Source organism: Myxine glutinosa, chromosome 10 (assembly GCF_964187855.1).
Source record: "Myxine glutinosa chromosome 10, kmMyxGlut1.1, whole genome shotgun sequence".
Taxonomy (NCBI): Eukaryota; Metazoa; Chordata; class Myxini; order Myxiniformes; family Myxinidae; genus Myxine; species Myxine glutinosa.
The window spans coordinates 44,345,396-44,368,064 of record NC_136270.1 but is presented as its reverse complement, the minus strand read 5'-3'; the positions used below and the strand labels follow the sequence as shown (position 1 = coordinate 44,368,064).

General features: G+C 37.0%; 1 protein-coding gene across 4 annotated transcripts in view; it reads left to right on the top strand.

Annotated features, from left to right (window-relative positions):
- Positions 1-22,669, top strand: part of SLC25A44 (solute carrier family 25 member 44) — a 60,901-nt gene that overhangs the window by 7,339 nt on the left and 30,893 nt on the right. For all 4 annotated transcript variants that reach the window (XM_068127585.2, XM_068127586.2, XM_078785598.1 and 1 more), the window contains one exon: positions 5,060-5,217. In XM_068127585.2, the coding sequence (XP_067983686.2) occupies positions 5,060-5,217 (158 nt within the window). The remainder of the gene's footprint in view (positions 1-5,059; positions 5,218-22,669) is intronic.

Genomic DNA, 22,669 nt, shown 5'->3' with positions numbered 1-22,669 from the left:
CTCCTTCGACACCCTCCTTCGACACCCTCCTTCGACACCCTCCTTCGACACCCTCCTTCGACACCCTCCTTCGACACCCTCCTTCGACACCCTCCTTCGACACCCTCCTTCGACACCCTCCTTCGACACCCTCCTTCGACACCCTCCTTCGACACCCTCCTTCGACACCCTCCTTCGACACCCTCCTTCGACACCCTCCTTCGACACCCTCCTTCGACACCCTCCTTCGACACCCTCCTTCGACACCCTCCTTCGACACCCTCCTTCGACACCCTCCTTCGACACCCTCCTTCGACACCCTCCTTCGACACCCTCCTTCGACACCCTCCTTCGACACCCTCCTTCGACACCCTCCTTCGACACCCTCCTTCGACACCCTCCTTCGACACCCTCCTTCGACACCCTCCTTCGACACCCTCCTTCGACACCCTCCTTCGACACCCTCCTTCGACACCCTCCTTCGACACCCTCCTTCGACACCCTCCTTCGACATCCTCCTTCGACACCCTCCTTCGACACCCTCCTTCGACACCCTCCTTCGACATCCTCCTTCGACACCCTCCTTCGACACCCTCCTTCGACACCCCTTGCCCCTTCCCCCTTTCCCCCCCCCCCCTCCCCTCCACCACCATCTTTCTTCAATACCCCCAGCTATCACATTGTTAACTTGTTTAGATCGAGTTATCATGGTGCAGACTGTGGATATGGTACAGGCGTGATGGTCAGAGTAGCCTATTTCTACGTCGAGGTTCCCTCGTATGTCTTCTTTGACAAATATACAAAATACATTTGCAGAATATTTGTCAACAACATGCATTTTAAGGCCATTTTCCCTGCTAGAGCGGGGGTTAGCCTTGCGGTCCCCATGACAATCTTCTCCATTTTGCCCTATTTTCTGCATCTCTCCTTGTTAACCCCCTTGCCCGCATATCTTCTTCCACCATCTTCAGCCAAGTCTTTCTCGGTCTTCCCCGTCCTCTACTTCCTTCTACATTCATTTCCATCACTCTTCTCAGCCAGTCACTTTCATCCTTCCTCAACACATGACCAAACCATCTCAACCTGTTTCTCTTCACAGCATCAATCACAGGCTCTATTCCCATCATCTTTCGCAATTCATCATTTGCCTGGTGTTGGCTTTGCGGTTAGGGTGCCGGCTTGGGATCCCAGGATCCTGGGTTCGAATCCCGATCGATCGCTGAAATAACGCCAGGGGGGTTGACTCAGCCTGTCATCCTTCCGAGGTCGGCAAATTGAGTACCAGCTTGCTGGGATGAATGATCACGGTATGTACCCCGGTTTAGAATAGGTACACCGTATCCCTGCACATCGTAAGAGGTGACGAAGTGTTGGCATCAGGAAGGGCATCCGGCCATAAAAAAAACATTGTCTCAAACAGGGAACCATGATTGTCATGGGGCCCACAAGGCTAACCCCCGCTCTAGCGGGGAAAATGGCCTTAAAACGATCATTCATTCATTCATTCTCTCAACGATACTCCGCACATCCACCGAACCATTCGCATTTCCACCCTTTCCAGCCTTTGTTGGTGCTCTACATTCATGACCCATGTCTCGCTCCCATAAATCATAACACTTCTCACACATGCAGCATACACCTTTCCCTTCAGCTTCAACGACACTCCCCTCCTCATCAGCACGCCACTCAGTTCCCGAAACTTCTTCCATGCACATCTCACTCCAGCAACCGTTGCCGAGTCTGATCCACCTTCTCCATTCAGCATGTCTCCGAGGCAGCAAAATGTTTTCACACCTTCCAGCTTCACGCCGTCTCCAAGATCCAACTCAACATTTCCTCCATCTGCAGCTCCCTCTGTGCACACCTTACATTTGAATGTAGCTGCCACACTGGTTAATGACCCTCTCAGACCACTACATTTTTGATGAACCCACTCAGCGCACATTGTACATTGAATGGAGTTCACTCCGACACCCTTCCTGCACACAGCACATGGCCACTTTCCAGTTCTTTCCACCTCACCACATGCTTTACCACTTGCCATCCTTCGTCTTTCCTATATTCACGTTCAGACCTTTTGTCTCCATACATTCCTTCCACTTGTTCATCTTTTCCTTTCGTCCATCCATACTTTCCGCAATCAACACCAGAGCATCTGCATACAACAACTCCCACGGTAAACCCTCCTTTACGTTCTGAGCCAGCATCTCCATCACAGCTACAAATAGTAGTGGACTTAGTACCGACCCCTGATGCACTCACACCTTCACCTCAAACTCACCACTGTTCCCGTCCTTCGTCCTTACAGCTGTGCGCGCTCTTTTGTACATTGCCATCACAACTCTGATCAACCATTCCTCCACTTCTAACTTCCTCAATGCCCATGTCAATACTTCGCGTGGAAGCCGATCGAATGCTTTCTCCAGCTCAACAAACCCAAGAAACAACTTCTTCCTCTTCTCCATGTACTTCTCCTGCAACTGCCTCACAATAAAGAGCGCGTCTGTCGTTCCTCTTCCTGGCATAAATCCAAACTGCATTTCGTCGATCTTCACCTTCTTCCTTATTCTCCTCTCTAACACCCTTTCCAATACCTTCATTCCATGCTCCAATAACTTTATCGCTCGGTACGAGCCACACTCCAGAGGGTCACCTTTCCCCTTGTATAGAGGGACGAGGGTACTCAGTTCCCAATCCACTGGAATGCGGCCTTCTTTCACCACCAGATTACAGATCTCTGCCATTCTCTTCACACCCCAACTTCCTGCTGCCTTCAACATATCTCCCACAACTCCCGTCGGCCCTCCCGCTTTTCTACTCTTCATTGCTTTTATCGCTTTCTCAACTTCCTTCTCAGTTATCTTCTCTGCCGGTCCTAAAACTGGGTTACTCTCCATGTTGCCATCCCATTCATTCTCTGTATTCAACAGCATTTCCATATATCTTTTCCATCTTCCTTTAATTCCATCTGGGTCCACAACGATTTGTCCCACTTCATCCTTCAAACAACTCACCCCCATCACATCACACCTCTCTTTCGCTATCTGCTTTGCAATCCTGAATACTGCTCTCTGACCCTCTTCCGAATCCAAGCGTTCTCCGAACATTTTCCTACATGTCTCCTGGGCCTTTGCTACATCTTTCTTTGCAGCCTTCTTGGCTGCCTTATAACTTTCATGCTCTGCTTTTTCTGCTCCCGTATCCTTCGCCTTCTGCCACTCATTGAACTTCTTCCTCTTCTCGTCAATCCTCTTTCCAACTTCATCATCCCATCACCATGTTTCCGAGTGCCTCGGTGGTCCTTTTGTCCATCCACATACCTCACCAACGGCTCCCAACAGACTATCTTTCATTGACATCCAACCACGTTCAAGCTCAACCACATCATCCTCTACCCTACTCAGCCTCTCTTTTAATGCCTCCCTCACTGTCACCTCTTTCAACCTCCACACCTTCATTCTCGGTTGGTACTTCACCTGCCGAGCTCTCCTCGCACCTTTCACCCTTATGTCGCAGACAACCAAGTGGTGCTGTGAAACAGCCTCCTCCCCCGGGATCACCTTTGTCCCGGAGGTGCCCCCTATCTCGCCTACGCACCATCAGGTCGTCAACGGTTGTCGTCGACCCACCTGACGTGTATGTAACAAGCTTATTATCCCCTTTCTGGAACTGAGTATTACAAATCAACAAATCAGCACCATCAGCAAACTCGAAAATCCTTTCATCTTCTCCATTTCTCACACCATATCCGTAACCCCCATGAACTCCCTCAAAACCGTCCATACCCCTTCCCACATGTCCATTTAGGTATCCTCCTCGCACAACAACTTCCTCATCTTTCACGTTTTCCATCAGGTTCTCTATCGCACACCAGAACTTGTCCTTCTCTTCATCGCTCCGACCAACCTGTGGAGCATATCCCGAGATGACATTCACCAAGAGCTTTCCAATCATCATTTTCACCATCATCAACCTATCACTCACTCTTGTCACACTCACCACACTGTCTACAAACTCCTCAGAAAACAGGACACCAACACCATTCACGCCCTCCGGGCATTCTTGCCACACAAATTTGTATTTCTGTCCCTGCCTACCCTTCACCATTCTCACACCACTTCCCTTCCATCTCGTCTCTTGCACACAACATATGTCCACTCTTCTTCTGACCAATACTTCCACCACTTCTCCTGATCTCCCTGTCATTGTCCCTACATTCCATGTTCCAAACCTCAGAAACCGATCTCCACTTCGGGCTGTACCCTGCCCATAATATGTAGTTGTAATTGTCATGGTTCTCTTTTTGAGGCAATGTTTTTATGGCCGGATGCCCTTCCTGACACCAACCCTCTTAGTTGCCTCTTACGACATGCAGGGATACGGTGTACCTATTCTAACCAGGGTACACACCGTATCGTTTCGAACTGTCGAAAGCCTGCTCTTGTTGTACACAGACTATACCTACACCTTCTTGAAATCGTTAGACTGGGGAAGCCAGTATAACTCGGATCATCTTGTCTGTACATCACCTGGCTTCAAACGTTATTAGAGAGTTCAATTCTAAATGTTCTCTCGAAGTTTTCCTTTTTACACAAAGTATGCATGATAAAGGACTGCCCAGGATTTGGGAAAAGTATCAGCCCAAAGGTCTACATTTATTTAATAGATACCACGGCATGTATCCGTAATGTCCACATGACATGAACAAGTTGATGGTAAGCAGAACCACATTGTAGATTATTCAGCTTCGGTAGCAGTATTAATTTTTTTTTTGTAAAATGACAAATATCCTATGCATCGAATTGGATTTTAAGTTCACAAACTTTGGATTGAAAGCTTTGGATGAGGCAAACAGAAATAGTTGTTGCAAACAGAAATAGTTGTTGCAAACCAGCAGGTCGAGAATACCACATGATGCCCTTAATATATGGCTTTCCGGGACTGTACTGTATTTTTGTTAAATATACTTCAGAAACCGCACTCGCCTTGTTGGGATGAGAATGTACATTTGATCAAGGATTCTCTGTGATACATATTCTGTTGTATTGTTTAAGTCTAAGTTGGATGTTGTCATCACTAGACCACGTCAGCCGAGTGATGGATGCAGATGGGCGTAATATCCGCATCATCGAATGGGATGACCTCGATAAGCGGAAGTTTTACACTTTTGGAATATTGATGACTATGTCAATTCGAGCGACTGCCTACCCTGCAGCACTTATTCGCACACGTTTACAGGTGAGTGCAGTGGATGTAATTGTCCCCCGTCGACAGCGGAGCGAAAGGGGGACTATGGTTTTCCCCTCGGTCCGTGTGTCCGTCCGACCGGGCGTGCGTGTTTGCGTGCGTGCGTAAGCGAAGGACCGCATTCGAATTTGGTGTGTGGGTGCAACCCACGTCAAAATCCAAGATGGCCGCCGCCATGTATGTCTGAACCTTGTGAGATGAATATGTTGAAAAATAAGTGAAGTACCAACTTCTAATCTGGTGTGTGCGTGTATCTCGGCATAAGGAAGAACGCTATTGAAAATTGGGTCGCCATGTCAAAATCCAAGATGGCCGCCGCCATGTATGTCTGATGCCATGTATGTCTGAACATTGTGAGATGAATATGTTGAAAAATAAGTGAAGTACCAACTTCTAATCTGGTGTGTGCGTGTATCTCGGCATAAGGAAGAACGCTATTGAAAATTGGGTCGCCACGTCAAAATCCAAGATGGCCTCCGCCATGTATGTCTGAACCTTGTGAGATGAATATCTTGAAGAATAAGCGAAGTACCAACTTCTAATCTGGTGTGTGGGTGTATCTCGGCACAAGGAAGAACGCTGTTTAAAATTGCGTCGCCACGTCAAAATCCAACATGGCCACCGCCATGTATGTCTGAACCTTGTGAGATGAATATCTTGAAAAATAAGCGAAGTACCAACTTCTAATTTGGTGTGTGGGTGTATCTCGGCATAAGGAAGAAAACTATTGTAAATTGGGTCGCCACGTCAAAATCCAAGATGGCCGCCACCATATATATGTCTGAACTTTGTGAGTGAAATATCTTGAAAAATAAGCAAAGTACCAACTTCTAATCTGGTGTTTGAGTGCATCTAGGCACAAGGAAGAAGGCTATTGAAAATTGGGTCGCCACGTCAAAATCCAATATGGCCACCTCCATGTATGTCTGAACCTTATGAGCGAAATATCATATCATAGCATGTTTTCTGCGTCTTCCACTTTGTCAACTCACATCACTTCCCCGACGGGGGACCTAGGCGTAACGCTTGTTTCACTCATGTTTACCAGAGGTTCCCGCATTGTTCACCAAGCAGAATATTGACAATGTTCATCTATATTGACTGGCGAGGTATCCATCCTTGCAGACATGGTAATTCCCGGACTTTTATGGTCTATGGCAGTGCTCAACCATAACCTTTTTTGGGGGTTGCCTTGCTTCCTTTTTGGTTACCTGAAGTTTTGAGTGATTTTAAAAATTTTCCCTAAAAAATAAATAAGCAATTTTTTATTATTTTTTTTGTTTTTTGTTTTTTTTGTATACTGAATCAAGGCTCGTGAAAGAGCTAACATTTATTTCACAAACAAATCGACCAGACAAACAAAACACACAAAAAGAGGGAGCGGAAGACAAGATGGGGAGAGAAGTGGAAGCACACAACCACAACATTTGAGAGCAGGGAGAAGTGTGGGAGGGAGAGGGCTTGGGGGCAGGAGGCGTGGGAGGGGGAGGGCAGGGGGAGAAGTATAAAACACAAGGGGACCGAAATTAGCGGGGGTAGAAAAGATCAAGGTTTTGGATGGGGGAGGATAAGAGATGGTAGTAGGGAGATAATGGGGCTTCCAGGACACCCATGTATTTAGATGGGACTTTTTCCCAAACTGCCCATTTTTCCCCCGATTACCGCGACACCCCCTTCTCCTTTTACATGTAAGTGAATGGGGGAGTCCTTACTTACCCTCCAAGGACCACGCGACATTCAAAATTCCTCATTGATCCTATGAATATTTGCTCATTTTCTAATTTTTTAAACAACTCCATTCTCTTATGGAACTCATCCCCATCTAGGATATTGATAAACTTTACATCAAGCACCTTTCTCTGTGCGTTTATAAAATGATATGTTTCACGGAGGGACCTGGTCTGTCCTCCTCCCGATCCACATACCATTTTAAAATTATAATATTTATTATCCGGTTGATAACCATCAAAGTTCTCACTCCACTCTAATATATTTTTCTTCCCGCCCTCCATTACCCCACTTAACAAATGAATACGTTTATCAGTCTTGAGGATCTTCTGACCAGTGATCCTCTCAACCTCTCGGATCTGGTATTTCTCACATTCATTATGTTTTCCATTTATATACCAAGGTTGATTACACCTCCACTCTTTAGTCTGGTTAATACTTGGTTCTATCATTTATTTATTTATAAAAAAGGCGGCGGTAGCCCTTAAAATCCCTAACCCCCCTTTTTAACTTATCACTTATATATCTTATCACTTTTTATATCTTATCACTAATATATGGATGGTTGTTGTTTAATGGCTTATCAGTTTTGTTTTTTGTAATTCTTGTGAGTAAAATGAACCCAAGATTTCTTCCCCATTCATATCATTTAATTTGTAAGTCCAAGGAACTGTATCCATTACATCAATGATTTTAAATAATTCACGAGTCCATTTTTGTGTATAACCTTTTTCAAAATGGCTTTTCCATTTGTATATTCTTACCATATCACCAACTTTGAACTTGGGTTTTTTCAAATTAATCTCCATTTCATATTTTAATTTTGTAAATGTTTCTGATGGTTTTGATTTTGTTGATGAATGAACTGTATTATTGTAATTATCTACAATATCCTGAATTAAATACACCCATTTTTGAGAACCGAGTTGTGTAAATTTTTTATATAATTTTTCTTTTAAAGTACGATTAAAACGCTCAATAACAACTGCCTTTCCTTCATTAAAGGTACTGTATAATTTAATACCCTCCCCCTTAAGAAATTTCATAAATATTTTGTTATAGAACTCTGTTCCCTCATCGGTCCACAGTTTCTTTGGTTTTCTTTTACTTTTATTAAACTAGGGCATTGCCCGTACTATATCTATATCTAAAATTATATCCCCCCCCTCTATTTACATGAAATGGTTTGGTCCAAAGCGAACGGCTTGCGAGTACGGTGACAACCCCCCCCCTCTATTTACATGCAATGGTTTGGTCCAAAGCGAACGGCTTCCGGAGTTTGGTAAAGAAATCGCCATCGCGTGCACAAACGCGCAGGAAAGCGAATGAATCGCAAATTCGGTTTTATTAGTTTTAAAACATAGTTTAACGCCAACATAGTTTGCAAACGTGAAATAAATGAATACGCTCTCAAATGTGCCATCCGAGGCAGAGTGTGTCCTCCACGTTCGGCACACGCGATCGTTCGCTGCTCTCTGATTGGTTGAATCGTTTTTTGGACATAGCTCGGTAAGTAATTGTCCGATTAATATGAAACCTTGAAAAGGCACATCCTCGGGTCCCCAGCAATATACCTGGCAAGTTAAAAGTATATCGGACCCGTGGTTGTCGAGAAACAGCGGTCACAGACAAACAAACGTACAGACGTACAGACGTACAGAGATTACTGGAATTATAGATAGATATCTGTTGGAAGGCTAACATCAGAGTATAACCTCTCTTGTTTTTCAAAGGAACAACCCAAGCAAATCTACTCCTCAAATCAATAACGGTTAAAGCATACTTGTATCCCTTATCATTTTTTAGTTCGATTAAATCAGCGGACCATATGTGGTCGGTGTATTTAGAATAAACTTTCTTTCTTTTAAACTTTGTGATTATAGGTTTATGTAATTCATTAGCCAAAAGCTCCTCAGTCTTGATAACATCATTGGAGTTTAATAGTTTTTTGGGAAATAACCAAGACCAAGTTTCAATTTAACACTTATCATTTTTTTCACAATAAACCTATCAACTTTCTCTCTCAATGTCGGATTTCGTATCAAAGACAAATTATACAACATTTCTCTGTCTGCTTCATGTTTTTCATCCAATGTGGTGGTATCCCCATAAGCAATATCATGCTTCATACACACTTCGTCAACCCTATTTGTAGGTTTAGACCAAGGTTTAGGATTGTCAGTCTCATCTAATCTTTTATCCAGGTTTGTTCCAGGACCACAGAAAGAATATCCAGGTAGATGTAGTTCCCCTGGAATTCCAGTTGTTGTAAATTTACTTCCTGACAGAAACTTTTGTATGTCTCCTCCACTTTTAGGAGAGATGAATTGACACTTTTTAGAGCCACACACTTGACATATTCCTTTTTGATAAACTCTATTATTTTTAGCTTTAACATACAATACACTTTTAGATTTAGTTTTCTTTTTACATTTGAGACAATAACTCATATTTATTTATCAGAAAAATTCCGACAGAGTATCAAAACCTTTTTAGTTTTCAACATATACATTTCTATCTTAATTTTTAAAACATAAAGAATCCTTAGAAATGTCTTCACTTTCTCCTCCATTTATTTACAAATAAAACTAACTAAAGTCAATACCACTTAATCTTTTTCTTCTTCACCACTTTCTCGTTTAAATCTCCTCCCTGAAATTGAACTCATCTCATCCGTTTTTAAAACCAATTTCTTCACAAGAGTCATTCTTTCTTTATTTTCCTCTTCGGTGCGTTGAGATTGATTTATTTGTTGTAATACATTTAATCTTTTACGAATCTCACTGATTTCCATCTCCCTCTCCTCCCTCTCTTCCTCCTCCTTCTCTTCTTCAATTCCTTCCTCAGCCCTTGCAACCCTTGAGTTTGAGCCCCAAAGAATATTATACATATACTCATCTGGATTTTGAGATATTCTTGTATCTATAATTATTTTTCTCATAATAGGGTACCAATAAGATTTGTTGACGATTTCTAAAAGAGTTTTATATTTCATAACTTTGAGAAGTTCATTTTTATTTAATATTTTAAACAAGTCTCTATTTGTGGGTTTAGCAATATCAGTATAAGGCCAGTTTTTTATGACAAAATTCCCATGTATATGCTCCAAATCATAAGGTATGTAATACCGAGCACCCTTTTCTTGTAGGTATCCTTGAATACAAAAATTATAATTCTCTTGTAGTCTTCTTCCTGCCATTTATGTATCAGAAATATATGTGAGATTAATATTATGACAGGTAATACCACCCCATCTTCCCACTACCAAATCGGTTTGTATTCCTCGGCTTTCTATCCTTATCTCATTACCTTCCTTCTTTGTCATGCGAACCATCGCTATACTATCATATATTTTTATTTTCTTAAAATCACGTATTTGTTGTTTACTAATTGTACTTCCACATAAATCCTTATCTTCACCAAGTGGATAATATTCTTCTTTACGAGACTGATTAAAATCATGTAGGTCTTCTATGTTTATTGAAAAAGACCAATTATACCCTAAATCAGGCATATCATACCCCCATTTATTAATTCGCATATTAACTATATGTCCTTCTTTATAAAATTCAATTGTAAGCAGGTAGTTAAATTCAATGAGGAAAGGTGTATGGTCAGTATAACCAGGTGTTGTGGTTGTAAATTTTACTTGTTTAACAAAACGTGCTGTTTTCTTTAAAAATATATATTGTGATAAATCACTAAATCTAATTAAGTCATTTGCATCTGTAGGGTTTGGATAATTGATTAATTTATAAGTATTCTTCATATTAATATTTTTACTTACACTATATTTTTGTCGTTCAGCCTGTGCCTTTGTATAATAATTTGATAAATCAATATCCTGAGAGGATTTTCCAAAGATAGAACCATCTTTTCCAACATAAGTCATTTATATTAGATTAAAAATGATATCATAAAAATTTTCATTATTGTTGAGTTGAAATAATACATATAAACATAATTGACCACAACATTTAGAATTAATTTCTTGAACTTGAAATGTTTGATAAACACCATTCTGTAAGAATTGTATTACTTCAACAGGTGGTGGCATACCATAACTATCAAAATAATATTTATCCTGACTATTATGAATACAAACCCAATGAGAACCATTCTGTGTGTCTAAATTCATAATAATATTCTTTGTATTCTTATTTATATGTGTTAATTCATCTCTCATACAGATTACCACGTTATCAATTTTTAGTGTTTTACAATACTTAGATAGTTCTATATTTGACGTTGTATTCTTTCCAAATTGTTTAAACCATTTATCCATTTATTTATGAGAAAGATACAATCCATTACCCCGTTTAGTTAGTTTAACACCCGCTTGAGCGATAGAGGAAAGCATATCTCCAACCAACAATCTAGCTTTATCAGGTAGACTTTCAAGTTTTTGAGCAAAATCTACAATTACACCACTTCCACTAATTTGTTTCTCCAACTCCTTGTTATGTCTTTCCAATTCTTTTTGGGCTTTTAGTTGTGTCTTCCTTTCGTTAGCAGTTTTTACCGCTGCTGAAATACCACCAGTCAATGCTCCCGCCGCACTTAAACCAGCAAATAAAGGAATTAGAAACGGGAGAAATCCTCCTCTTGACTCGTCTATTGAATATTTCTTTAACATAGGTTTCGTCATTTTAATTTTAAGTGATCCAACATCATTTAGTGTTTTTACTTGTGTGTGTGTGAGTAAAACATCAATTCTTACAGTTCCTTTTCTTTGAATTGTATTAACATTAATAATACAAGGCTTTTGATTTTGAATACAAGATGTTAATTTATTAAGATTGATTTGATTAACATATACCCCAACCATTTATTTATGAGAAAAAACCTATGTGATATTAATCATAACACCATTATCTGTATTAATCTGTAATTCTGTTTCCTCCAAAAGCAAACAATATGCATTAACCTCTTCACTCTCCCCTCTTTCAATGTATAGAGAAGTATCCACTCGATTAGACTTTATAGTTTCCTTTTGAGAACTCAGGTCAATTGCGTAGATTGTATAAAGTTTTTGAAACGCAACCATATCCAAAATAGGATCATTATTACCATTACTTTCACACACCTTTTGGTAGGACTTGTAGGCTTCCGCATAATCATTTTTTTCCCAATCAATTTCCAATCTATCTCGCGGATAAAATGTGCCATCAAGAGAAACCCGAAGTTGTTTCACCTTAGCATTATCACTCAGCGCATTATTCTTATTAGTACCGTCCTCTCCATCTGGTTTTTTAAAAATGAGCCAGAGGTATCGTGGCTTTCCTTGAAGAACACCCAAATTCCAAGTGTAGGTAGTGTGTTCCAGTTTAACGTGTTGACATCTTCTTTTAAGGTATGATACATTTAGCGGTTTCTTTGAGTTAAGTCTTCTATTTAACATCTCTTCCGTTTTAAGATTAGGAGTATATTCACTGATATACCAACACAAATCATTAATAACAAATTTATTGTTGTCTCCAAAAGCATTTTCATCCCCAAAAAGCAACCTATTTACATTATCATTCCTTTGTAGTTGAAATCTAATTTTAAGACCATACAAAACTTTATCATAATCACAATATCCAAATATACCTTTCAGAGGTACTGCTACGGTAAAACTATTCTCAGCTTTTGTTTCATCATTATACATTGACTTCCTTTGACTATAACCGGGGTCAGCATTTGTTCCCGTTGACATATCAGGAATAAAACCTTCAACAGCTCCCTTACCCATTCTATCACTAAACGAATATAGTGTAAATTTCATCATTTCAGATGTAGCAGAGACATAATCAACCGCTTCAACCTCTTGTGTTCCAATATACAGGCGGACACTGTCAAACATTTTCCAGAAGAAATCATTTACGAGTGTAGCATTAGTATTATTCGCAGCCTTAGTGAATTTAAATTTACACAGCAAGAAACTATCAGCTATATTCAAGTAAGTTTGTTGATTATTTATTTCAAAACTTTTTGTTCCGTTTGAATTCCAGTCTGTTCCTGTTATAGCATTTACCTTAAAATAGTCTTCCTTTTTAGTGGAGTTTGAAATGATAATCGTATCATCCAAATCATAGATACTATCAATCGCTTCCATACTTGTATTTATATAGCATTAAAATTGTTGAAACCCTGACCCAAGTATTTTAATGATTTTTTGTCGTTCTTGTGAAGATAGTTGAGTTTTACCTTTTTTTATTTCTTTGATTGCTTGTAATTTATGAGACTCCTTTTGAGCATCTTTTATACTCTTTATAACACCCGCAACGGAGCCCACGGCAGAAGCAGTTGAACCAATTAGGTCTTTATGTTTAAGGATGGTTGAACCAATACCCATTAGAGTATCAATTATCCCATCTCCTTTATTTCGAAATTGATGACCTACACCTCGTTGTCTCTTAGGTTTATAGTATCCTCTACCCACATACCTTGTATAGTCTGGTGAAAGGAACATGCCCTCCCCTGTAATTATTTTATATTTTCCCAACTCGTGTTTTCTCACAATAACCATTATTTATTTATTGAAAAACTTCACGTAGGTGAATTCTGATGGATATAATTTCATCATTAAAGGATATCATACGATTATCTTGGTCGGTTATCCTAAAATTTACTCTGTATATGGTTTTTCCTGACACAGGTAAATAGACAAGATTTTTTGGTTCCATATTAAATTTATAACCAATCGGGGTTGAGTATGCACTGAATGAAAATATTGTATTTGTTCTTATTCCATCGTTATAAGCACCATCAATCAAATCACAATGAATTAATACTGAATTTATACCGGAGGATATTTGGATAACATTATCACTGTAAAACGTCCCGTTATTTTCAATCTTTTTTGAAGAGAAACCCAATAGCTCTCTGAACGAATTTTCAATCGTGAAATCAACTTTATAATTATTTTTAAGTTTAATAGTTGATTTTGAAGTGTGTTTTTGAATATCTATTACAATATTTTTTGGTTCATCACCTTTTTCTTTCATAAGGCGAGAGACTTCTGAAGATATTTGAGAAATCTCGTAAGCTCCAGGTGAAACGGTTATAGTTTTATATCCACTTCCTGGATTATAACTAAACTTGTTGTTTTTCTCTGTGATATTAAACAAGGTATTATAAGTTTCCATTGACAATAAAGATGCCTCATATGAGGTAAGGGGATCAAGTTGTAGTGGGTAAGGGAATGAAGCTGTGTAATCGCTCGTTGTGAAATTAAAACTAAGAATTGTGCTTCTCATCTTATTTAATATCTAATAAAATATCTTTGTATTGACATTTATTAATTATTTTCATATTCATCAACTGATCTAAAATGGCTGAGGATTCATTAAAACAATTGTTGTTTCCAGCCTTCTTACTACCTAACAACAATAATAGCCTATTAACTAATTGTGATGGGTCATTTGGAAGAAAACTAACACCCGAACCAAGCTTACTTAAAGCATCAATAATATGTTTCTCCTTCTCATTCTTCTTACTTTTACCAGCAACAGAAACTCCATAATCAAGTGCATTTAACAACTCAATATATACCCTATCTTCCTCTCTTTCCATATCAAGTGGTTCCTCAAAATATTTTGAACCGCTGAATCCGGGGTTTGTTAGAAGAAACATTAATCTTGGAGTTAATTTAACATTTGGTTGAGTAGAACTCAAGAACATCAATTCATCATTAAATATCAATACCTTTTCTTCCACAAGATGAAACACTGCTGGTTCTTCTGTTGGAATGAGACCTGCTCTGGTTTTTGAACCCGCCGAATATTCATTGTTTTGAAGAGCTTCCACAACATAATTAGGGGGTTGATTTACCTCCTCAAGTTTCCGAAATAATCCCTCGTCATCATATTCTAATTCACCAAGTTCTTGTTTTGTTATCTGACTAAAATCTTTGAGCATTTGAAGTTTTTTCGGAGTAAATTCTACCGTGGGAACTGTAGGTGAGTGTTGAGTTTTCAAAAGTGGTTTAAAGAATTTCTCTTGTTTTCTTTCAAAGGCTTCTTCACCAGTTAGTTTCTGTCTCCGTTTCTTCTTTATCTCTTCCTGTTGTTTAACAACTTTTGAAACTAATTGTTGATGTTCCTTAAACTTTCTTTCTCTTTCTTCGGTATTCATTTAGTATTGAAAAATATCATTTAGTATCTCATCTTGTTTCACAACAATATATTTATATTTTCCAATCGTGTGTTTCATATAATTTTCAAATTCTTTTTTACTACATAACGTAGAGCAATTATCTCTCCAAAAATTATTTACATCTATTGAATTTAACTTAAATAAAATAAAAGTATTGGCATTGTTTCTTATTGAGCGTCGAGGGAGTTGAAAATATGATTGACTAAGATATATACAATTACAAGAAGAATGTCTCCCTCTTGTATAGTAGCTATCCATTACTGTTTGGTTTCTCTCATTAACACAATCATCAAAGATGACGAGGTTCTTTTTTGATTTATCTAAATCTTGAGGTGAAGGTATATCATCCGTATTATCACTGAGAATACAAGTTATGGGTTTCGATTTTGATTTCTGTGTATCACAAAATAGTTGTATTATATCCTCAATGTTATAATCATTTAGTTTGTTTTGAAGTTTAAATAAACCGATAATGTCTTCCTTTTTAAGACCTGCATTAAAACCCTGTGAGAGTAGTTGATACTCGGGTTGAAAACTTGACTTTGTAAAAATTATTAAATTATCATAATCTAAAAAATTAGAACCAAGGAGCATCTTTAAAAGTAAACAGGTTTTCCCACATCCGCTTGAACCAACTATTAGACATCTCAATGAATTTGGAATGTTTTTATGGTTATTAAATTTTATCTTATTTTCCCAAACGGGTAAAAAATCATTCATTTATATATTTGGAAAACAAGTCATCTAACTTCTTTTGAGCTATTTTAGAAACTCTATATTTTATCCTGAGTTCGGGTTTAATTTCAAAATAATTCATTATTTTATTTATATAGTATCTTGTATTAACATTTCCATTAAAATTATTTTGAATAATAAATATCATTAAACCCTTATACATTTCCTCAATACAATTAGTCTCTTCCCTTGAAAGAAATGGTGTATTATCATCACAATACTTAACATTCATCTCTCTTATTAATCTTGTAAAGTAATTCATTTTTGGTTCTAATTTAAAAGAGTTATATATTTTTTTATATTTTTTATTATCATTAATTAAAATTAAATCACAGAAAATACATTGTTTATATGAACCCTCATTATTAAGCCCTATTCTATCACAAGCCGGACAATTCTCTAATTTATCATATGGAGAGTCTGGAAATTCTAAATATCCTTCAGAACTTATCATATTTATATAGTAAATTTTTACTTAAACTAAACGCAAGTTTATTCATTAATAAATACAATGTTTCACAACACAAAAGACCAATTTCAATCTATTACCGAAGGTTCTATTGATTGTGTCAAAGATGTAAAGTTGAACAAAGATAAATATGGTAATTTTTGGGTTTATCCCGAATTAAATGATAATATTAGTCCATCAATTATGTTTAAAGGCCGCGGATTTTCTATTCCAGCTAAAAAATCGATAAAAGTCCATTTGGATCATGTCTCCCCCCTTCTAATGGCTATTTATGAAAAGATTGGTGAAAAATTGGACGCCACTTCTTTGGAACTTAATGATAAGACCATCAACTCAAGTAAAGGAGATGTATGTATATTTTTTAATAAAACAGATATTGATGTTAATAATAAAATCATAACCGGGGAGATGACATTTAGGTCAATGATTATAATTAAAGATTATTTGAAGATAACTTTTAATGTTAAAAATATTATTATCCAAAAGGATATTGAAAGAAAAATTATTGGGCTCGATGGAAATGTTATTTAGTTTAAGTAAAGTTTTCATATATAAATGGGGCGAACAATCCAAGACACAATTGAATCTCTTAACGGAGTTATTTGTAATCATGGAAAAACTGACTCCCTACTTGATTACCGTATTGAAACTGAATCAATACAATCGTTTAGATGGAATAATGGTAGAATTAAATTTAGGATGAGTTATAATAAATTAATCAGTGTTGATTCAATAATTATTGATCAGCTTAAAAAGGCTTATGATTTGCTTGAAGATGAAGAAAAAGAATATAGTGAAACAACATTCTATGAGAATTTTGCCCCTGAGTTTTGTAGAGATATTGAGAATGCTGTTGATTTTGAAAAAATACTCCCATATGTTAACTTGAATACTATGAAGATTTGTTGTGATTTTGAGGGCGAAATGAAAATAGATTGTCTTTACAAAAGACATAATGGAAGAAGAGTTATCTTTGTGTTTAAATTATTAAGTGTTTTTAAAAAATACGATACAATTAATATGGATCAATCTGACTCTGAAGATTCATCTGACTCAGAGGATCCATCTGACTCTGAAGATTCATCTGACTCAGAGGATCCATCTGACTCAGAGGATCCATCTGACTCTGAAGATTCGGATCGTAATCGAGATGGAATGCCACCAAGATATACTAAGCTCGATAATGATCTTTTTAAATTAACAATGGAAATATTAAATCCGGATCAATTAGCAATTCTTAATGAAAAAATAAATAAACTAATTTTGGACACAATAAACTCTTTGTGTCCCTATAAATATGAGTCAATACAGCAGTGAAGATTTTACTATTTCATTGAACTTGGATGATGATGATGATAGTATTTCATTGAACACAGATGATAGTTATGATACTAATAGTTTGTGCTCAAATGATAGTTATGAGAGTAGCTTTATTGATGATTCCGATTACTATATAGAGTTTAGTGATGAAGAAATATGAAGTTTCTCACTATATAAATAGCATGAATTCTGGTTATTGTTCCGCCTGTGATAAACAGTACAATCGATATGATGCTCATATCAGGACCATTAAACATGCTATCAATACATCTGATAAGAGTAAAAATATGATAAGATGTGAACCTTGTAATAAGTTAATTAGAGTACTTGGTAAAAGGAGACATAAACAAACAAAGCACCATTTAGATAATGTTCTTAACGGTTATAAAGAAGAAGAGATGGAACATTGTGATCTTTGTGATAAGGATATGAAGAAGACTAGTTATAGATATCACATCCTAACCAAGAATCATATGAATAAGTTGCCCCAAATTTAATTGAGTTTCCTGACTCTTGTTTTCAATTTTTCATGTTTTATTTTAAGTAAAAGATAACTAGTAAATAGTGAAGCTTTTTTACTATATAAATAGGATGAATTCTACTTACTGTGAGAGTTGTGAGCAGAACTACAAACATATCAAAAAACATTATAGAACACAAAAACATTTAAAGAGTAAAGATAATAAGTATTGTAAGATTTGTAAGACATGGGTTCTGAGAAGTGGGTATGATCAACACTTAGATACTCAAAAACATTTGAAGAATCTCAAACCAAAGGTTCTTCCAAAGGTCTATTGTGGGCGCTGTCAACACTACATCCTCAAGAAGGATTGGAAGCGTCATGAGAAGACAAAGAAACACCAAGTTCCATATTATGAGATTGAAAATTTAGATGGTGCTTTCAAAGGAAATATTAAAATTAGATTGTTCCGTTTCAAAGATCCAGTCCCCCGTTCTCTGGGAGCTGCTGTTAATCTTACAAAGGAAGGAATAGATGATCAGATTGATAAGACTATATCTGAAATGGGGAGTTGTAAATATTATTTGGGGGCTAAATTGGTTCTTCGTAAAAAGGAAGATCCACCATTTAACTTTTACCTACATACAACAACTTACATGGTACTTAATAAAAATGATTATAATAGAAATAAAGAACAGGTCTTTAATGAGCTTAAATATAGTGAATATAATATTGATGATCTTATTGTCGGAAGCGGTCTCACTGTTGAAAAGGTTCTGTTTGTTGATGTTCACATTTTTAAATCTGATCCACTACAAGCAAGATCATATATTCAACTTCCTAAAATCATCAAAGATAAAAATGCTATAGTAAATATTCAGAATACTGATAACAAGTGTTTCTTGTGGTCTGTACTGGCATATCTACATCCAGCAAAAGAACATGCTGAAAGAGTAAGCAATTATATGAAATATGAAAATGAATTGAATATGAAAAATTTGAAATTTCCGATGACTCTTAATAATATTCCAAAGTTTGAAAAGTTAAATAATATTTCTCTAAATGTCTATGGGTTGACTGAAAAGAATAAAGTGCAGATTTTACAAATCTCAGATGATGAGAAAGAAAAACATGTTGACCTCTTGTATTTCCGATCTGGTGAAATTGAACATTATGCTTATATCAAGAACTTTTCAAGATTAATTAAATCACAAGTCTATTCTAGAAAATGTAAAGTTTATCCATGTCGTCGGTGTTTGAATACATTTCATTCACAGGAGAGATTGGATACTCATAAACAATATTGTTCAAATGAGAAAGCAACAGTCATTACACTTCCAAAGCCTGGTTCTAAAATTTCATTCAAAGATCAAAATAAAACAATTAAACATCCTTTTGTGATATATGCTGATTTTGAGAGTATCTTGGAAAAAATAGCAACAGCAGCTCCAGATCCAAAAGAATCATACACAAATAAGTATCAAAAACATACTCCTTGCGGATTTTGTTATTATATCAAATCATCCGTTTGTGATGAATATAACAAGGTAGAGGAGTATAGAGGCTCAAATGCCCCAGAGGAGTTTGTGAAACGACTAGAAAAAGACTGTGTTCGATTAACCACGATAATGAGAGAAACCAATAAACCAATGTCCTTAACAAGTAAAGAAAAAAGAGAATTTAGACAGCCAAAGGCTACCTGTCATATTTGTGGGGAGAAAATTGGTAAAGGTCTAAAGGTTAGAGACCATTGTCATCTCACTGGTAAATATAGAGGTCTGGCTCATCAAAGTTGTAATATTAATTATAAACTCCCCTCGTTCATTCCTGTCTTTCTTCATAACAACGCTCATTATGATACACACTTGTTTATTAAAGAGTTGTCAAAGACTCCTGGGAGTATCAGTGCTATTCCAAGTACAGATCAAAAATACATCTCCTTTACAAAGATCATTCCAACAAGACCAACTACAAGAATTCGATTCTTGGATACATATAAATTCATGGCTAGTCCTCTTGCTAACCTAGTTAAAAATTTGAAAAAATTTCCATGTTTGGAGAGTAATTATGAGGATACGGAACTCCTAACACAAAAGGGAATTTACCCGTACGACTATATGGATTCATTTAAAAGATTTGATGAAAAGAAACTTCCTCCAAAAGAAGATTTTTACAATATTCTAAATAATAGCAATGTTTCAGATGATGATTATGTACATGCTCAAAATGTTTGGAAAAAATATAATATCAATAATATGGGTGATTATCATGATCTCTATCTCAAGACTGATGTCCTTCTTCTAGCAGATGTATTCGAAGCATTTAGATCCGTGTGTCTTTCTGGATATGGCTTGGACCCTGCTCATTATTTCACAGCACCGGGTCTTGCTTGGAGTGCTATGTTGAAAATGACTAAACAAGATTTGGATTTGATAACCGATGTTGATATGCTCCTGATGATAGAGAGAGCAAAGAGAGGGGGAATTTCACAAGTCTGCTCATCAAGATATTCAAAAGCAAATAACAAATATCTTCCAGATTATGATCCAAAGAAAGATAGTTCCTATCTCATGTATTATGACGCCAACAACCTCTATGGGTGGGCAATGTCCCAAGCACAACCTTATGGAGGATTGAAATGGGAGAGTGATCATGAGGGTGTTCTAAAAAAGATTCTGAGTTCAACACAAAAAGAGTTGGATGAAAAGAAAGAAGGGTATTTCCTGGAGGTTGATCTAAAGTATCCAAAAGAACTCTTTGAGAAACATAAAGATCTTCCTTTCGGGTGTGAGAAAGAATTGACAAACCCAGAGTGGTTGAGTGAATATCAGAAATCATTTGATAAGGAATCAAGAACAGAAAAACTTTTAACAACATTCTTTGATAAGAAGAACTATGTACTACATCAGAGAAATCTTTTACAATTTGTGAAACATGGTCTAATTGTTGAGAAAGTTCATCGGGTCCTGAAATTCAAACAGAGTTATTGGTTAATGAAATATATTGATTTTAACACTCGAAAGAGAACGCTTGGAAAGACTGACTTTGAGAAAGATTTTTATAAGTTGATGAATAACGCAGTGTTTGGGAAGACTATGGAAAATGTTAGAAAGAGACAAAATATCAAGTTGACAACTTCCTGGGAACAAACTTCCAAACTAATCAACAGACCGAGCTTTGAGCGTGTTGAAATCTTTACAGAAAACTTTTGTGCTGTTCATATGATGAAAGAAGAAATTGAGATGGATAAACCGATTTATATTGGTACTACTGTTCTCGATCTATCAAAACTACTGATGTATGAATATTATTATGAGAATTTGAAAACAAAGTATGATGATAATGTCATGTTGATGTATATGGATACGGACAGCTTCATTCTGAGTATCAAGACAGATGACGTCTATGATGATATGAAAGCTGATTCTGTAATTTATGATACAAGCAACTATGATCAAAAGAGTGAATTGTTCTCGAATCAAAATAAAAAGGTGATTGGAAAGTTCAAGGATGAGCTTGGTGGAAATATTCTGAGTGAGTTCATAGCATTGAGAGCAAAGGCTTATGCGTATAAATATAGAGTTGGGAATGTGGAGAAGTGTGATCAGAAGCTCAAAGGGATTAAGAAAAATGTAATTAAAGAAAGTATCAATTTTGGTCATTATTATCAATGTTTGATGAGTGGGGAGGAACAGTATAGAAAGGTAAAAGGGATTAGGAGTTATAAGCATGAATTATATTCAGAAGAGATAAATAAACTAGCACTGGGGGCATATGATGATAAACGATATATTTTAGATGGTGGTGTTATGTGTGTACCTTTTGGTTATATAAGTATATAAGTGATAAGATATAAAAAGTGATAAGATATATAAGTGATAAGTTAAAAAGGGGGGTTAGGGATTTTAAGGGCTACCGCCGCCTTTTTTATAAATAAATAAATGATAGAACCAAGTATTAACCAGACTAAAGAGTGGAGGTGTAATCAACCTTGGTATATAAATGGAAAACATAATGAATGTGAGAAATACCAGATCCGAGAGGTTGAGAGGATCACTGGTCAGAAGATCCTCAAGACTGATAAACGTATTCATTTGTTAAGTGGGGTAATGGAGGGCGGGAAGAAAAATATATTAGAGTGGAGTGAGAACTTTGATGGTTATCAACCGGATAATAAATATTATAATTTTAAAATGGTATGTGGATCGGGAGGAGGACAGACCAGGTCCCTCCGTGAAACATATCATTTTATAAACGCACAGAGAAAGGTGCTTGATGTAAAGTTTATCAATATCCTAGATGGGGATGAGTTCCATAAGAGAATGGAGTTGTTTAAAAAATTAGAAAATGAGCAAATATTCATAGGATCAATGAGGAATTTTGAATGTCGCGTGGTCCTTGGAGGGTAAGTAAGGACTCCCCCATTCACTTACATGTAAAAGGAGAAGGGGGTGTCGCGGTAATCGGGGGAAAAATGGGCAGTTTGGGAAAAAGTCCCATCTAAATACATGGGTGTCCTGGAAGCCCCATTATCTCCCTACTGATGGTGGTGAACAGCTGTTTTAAAGACCTGGAGGGTGCAATGGGATTGA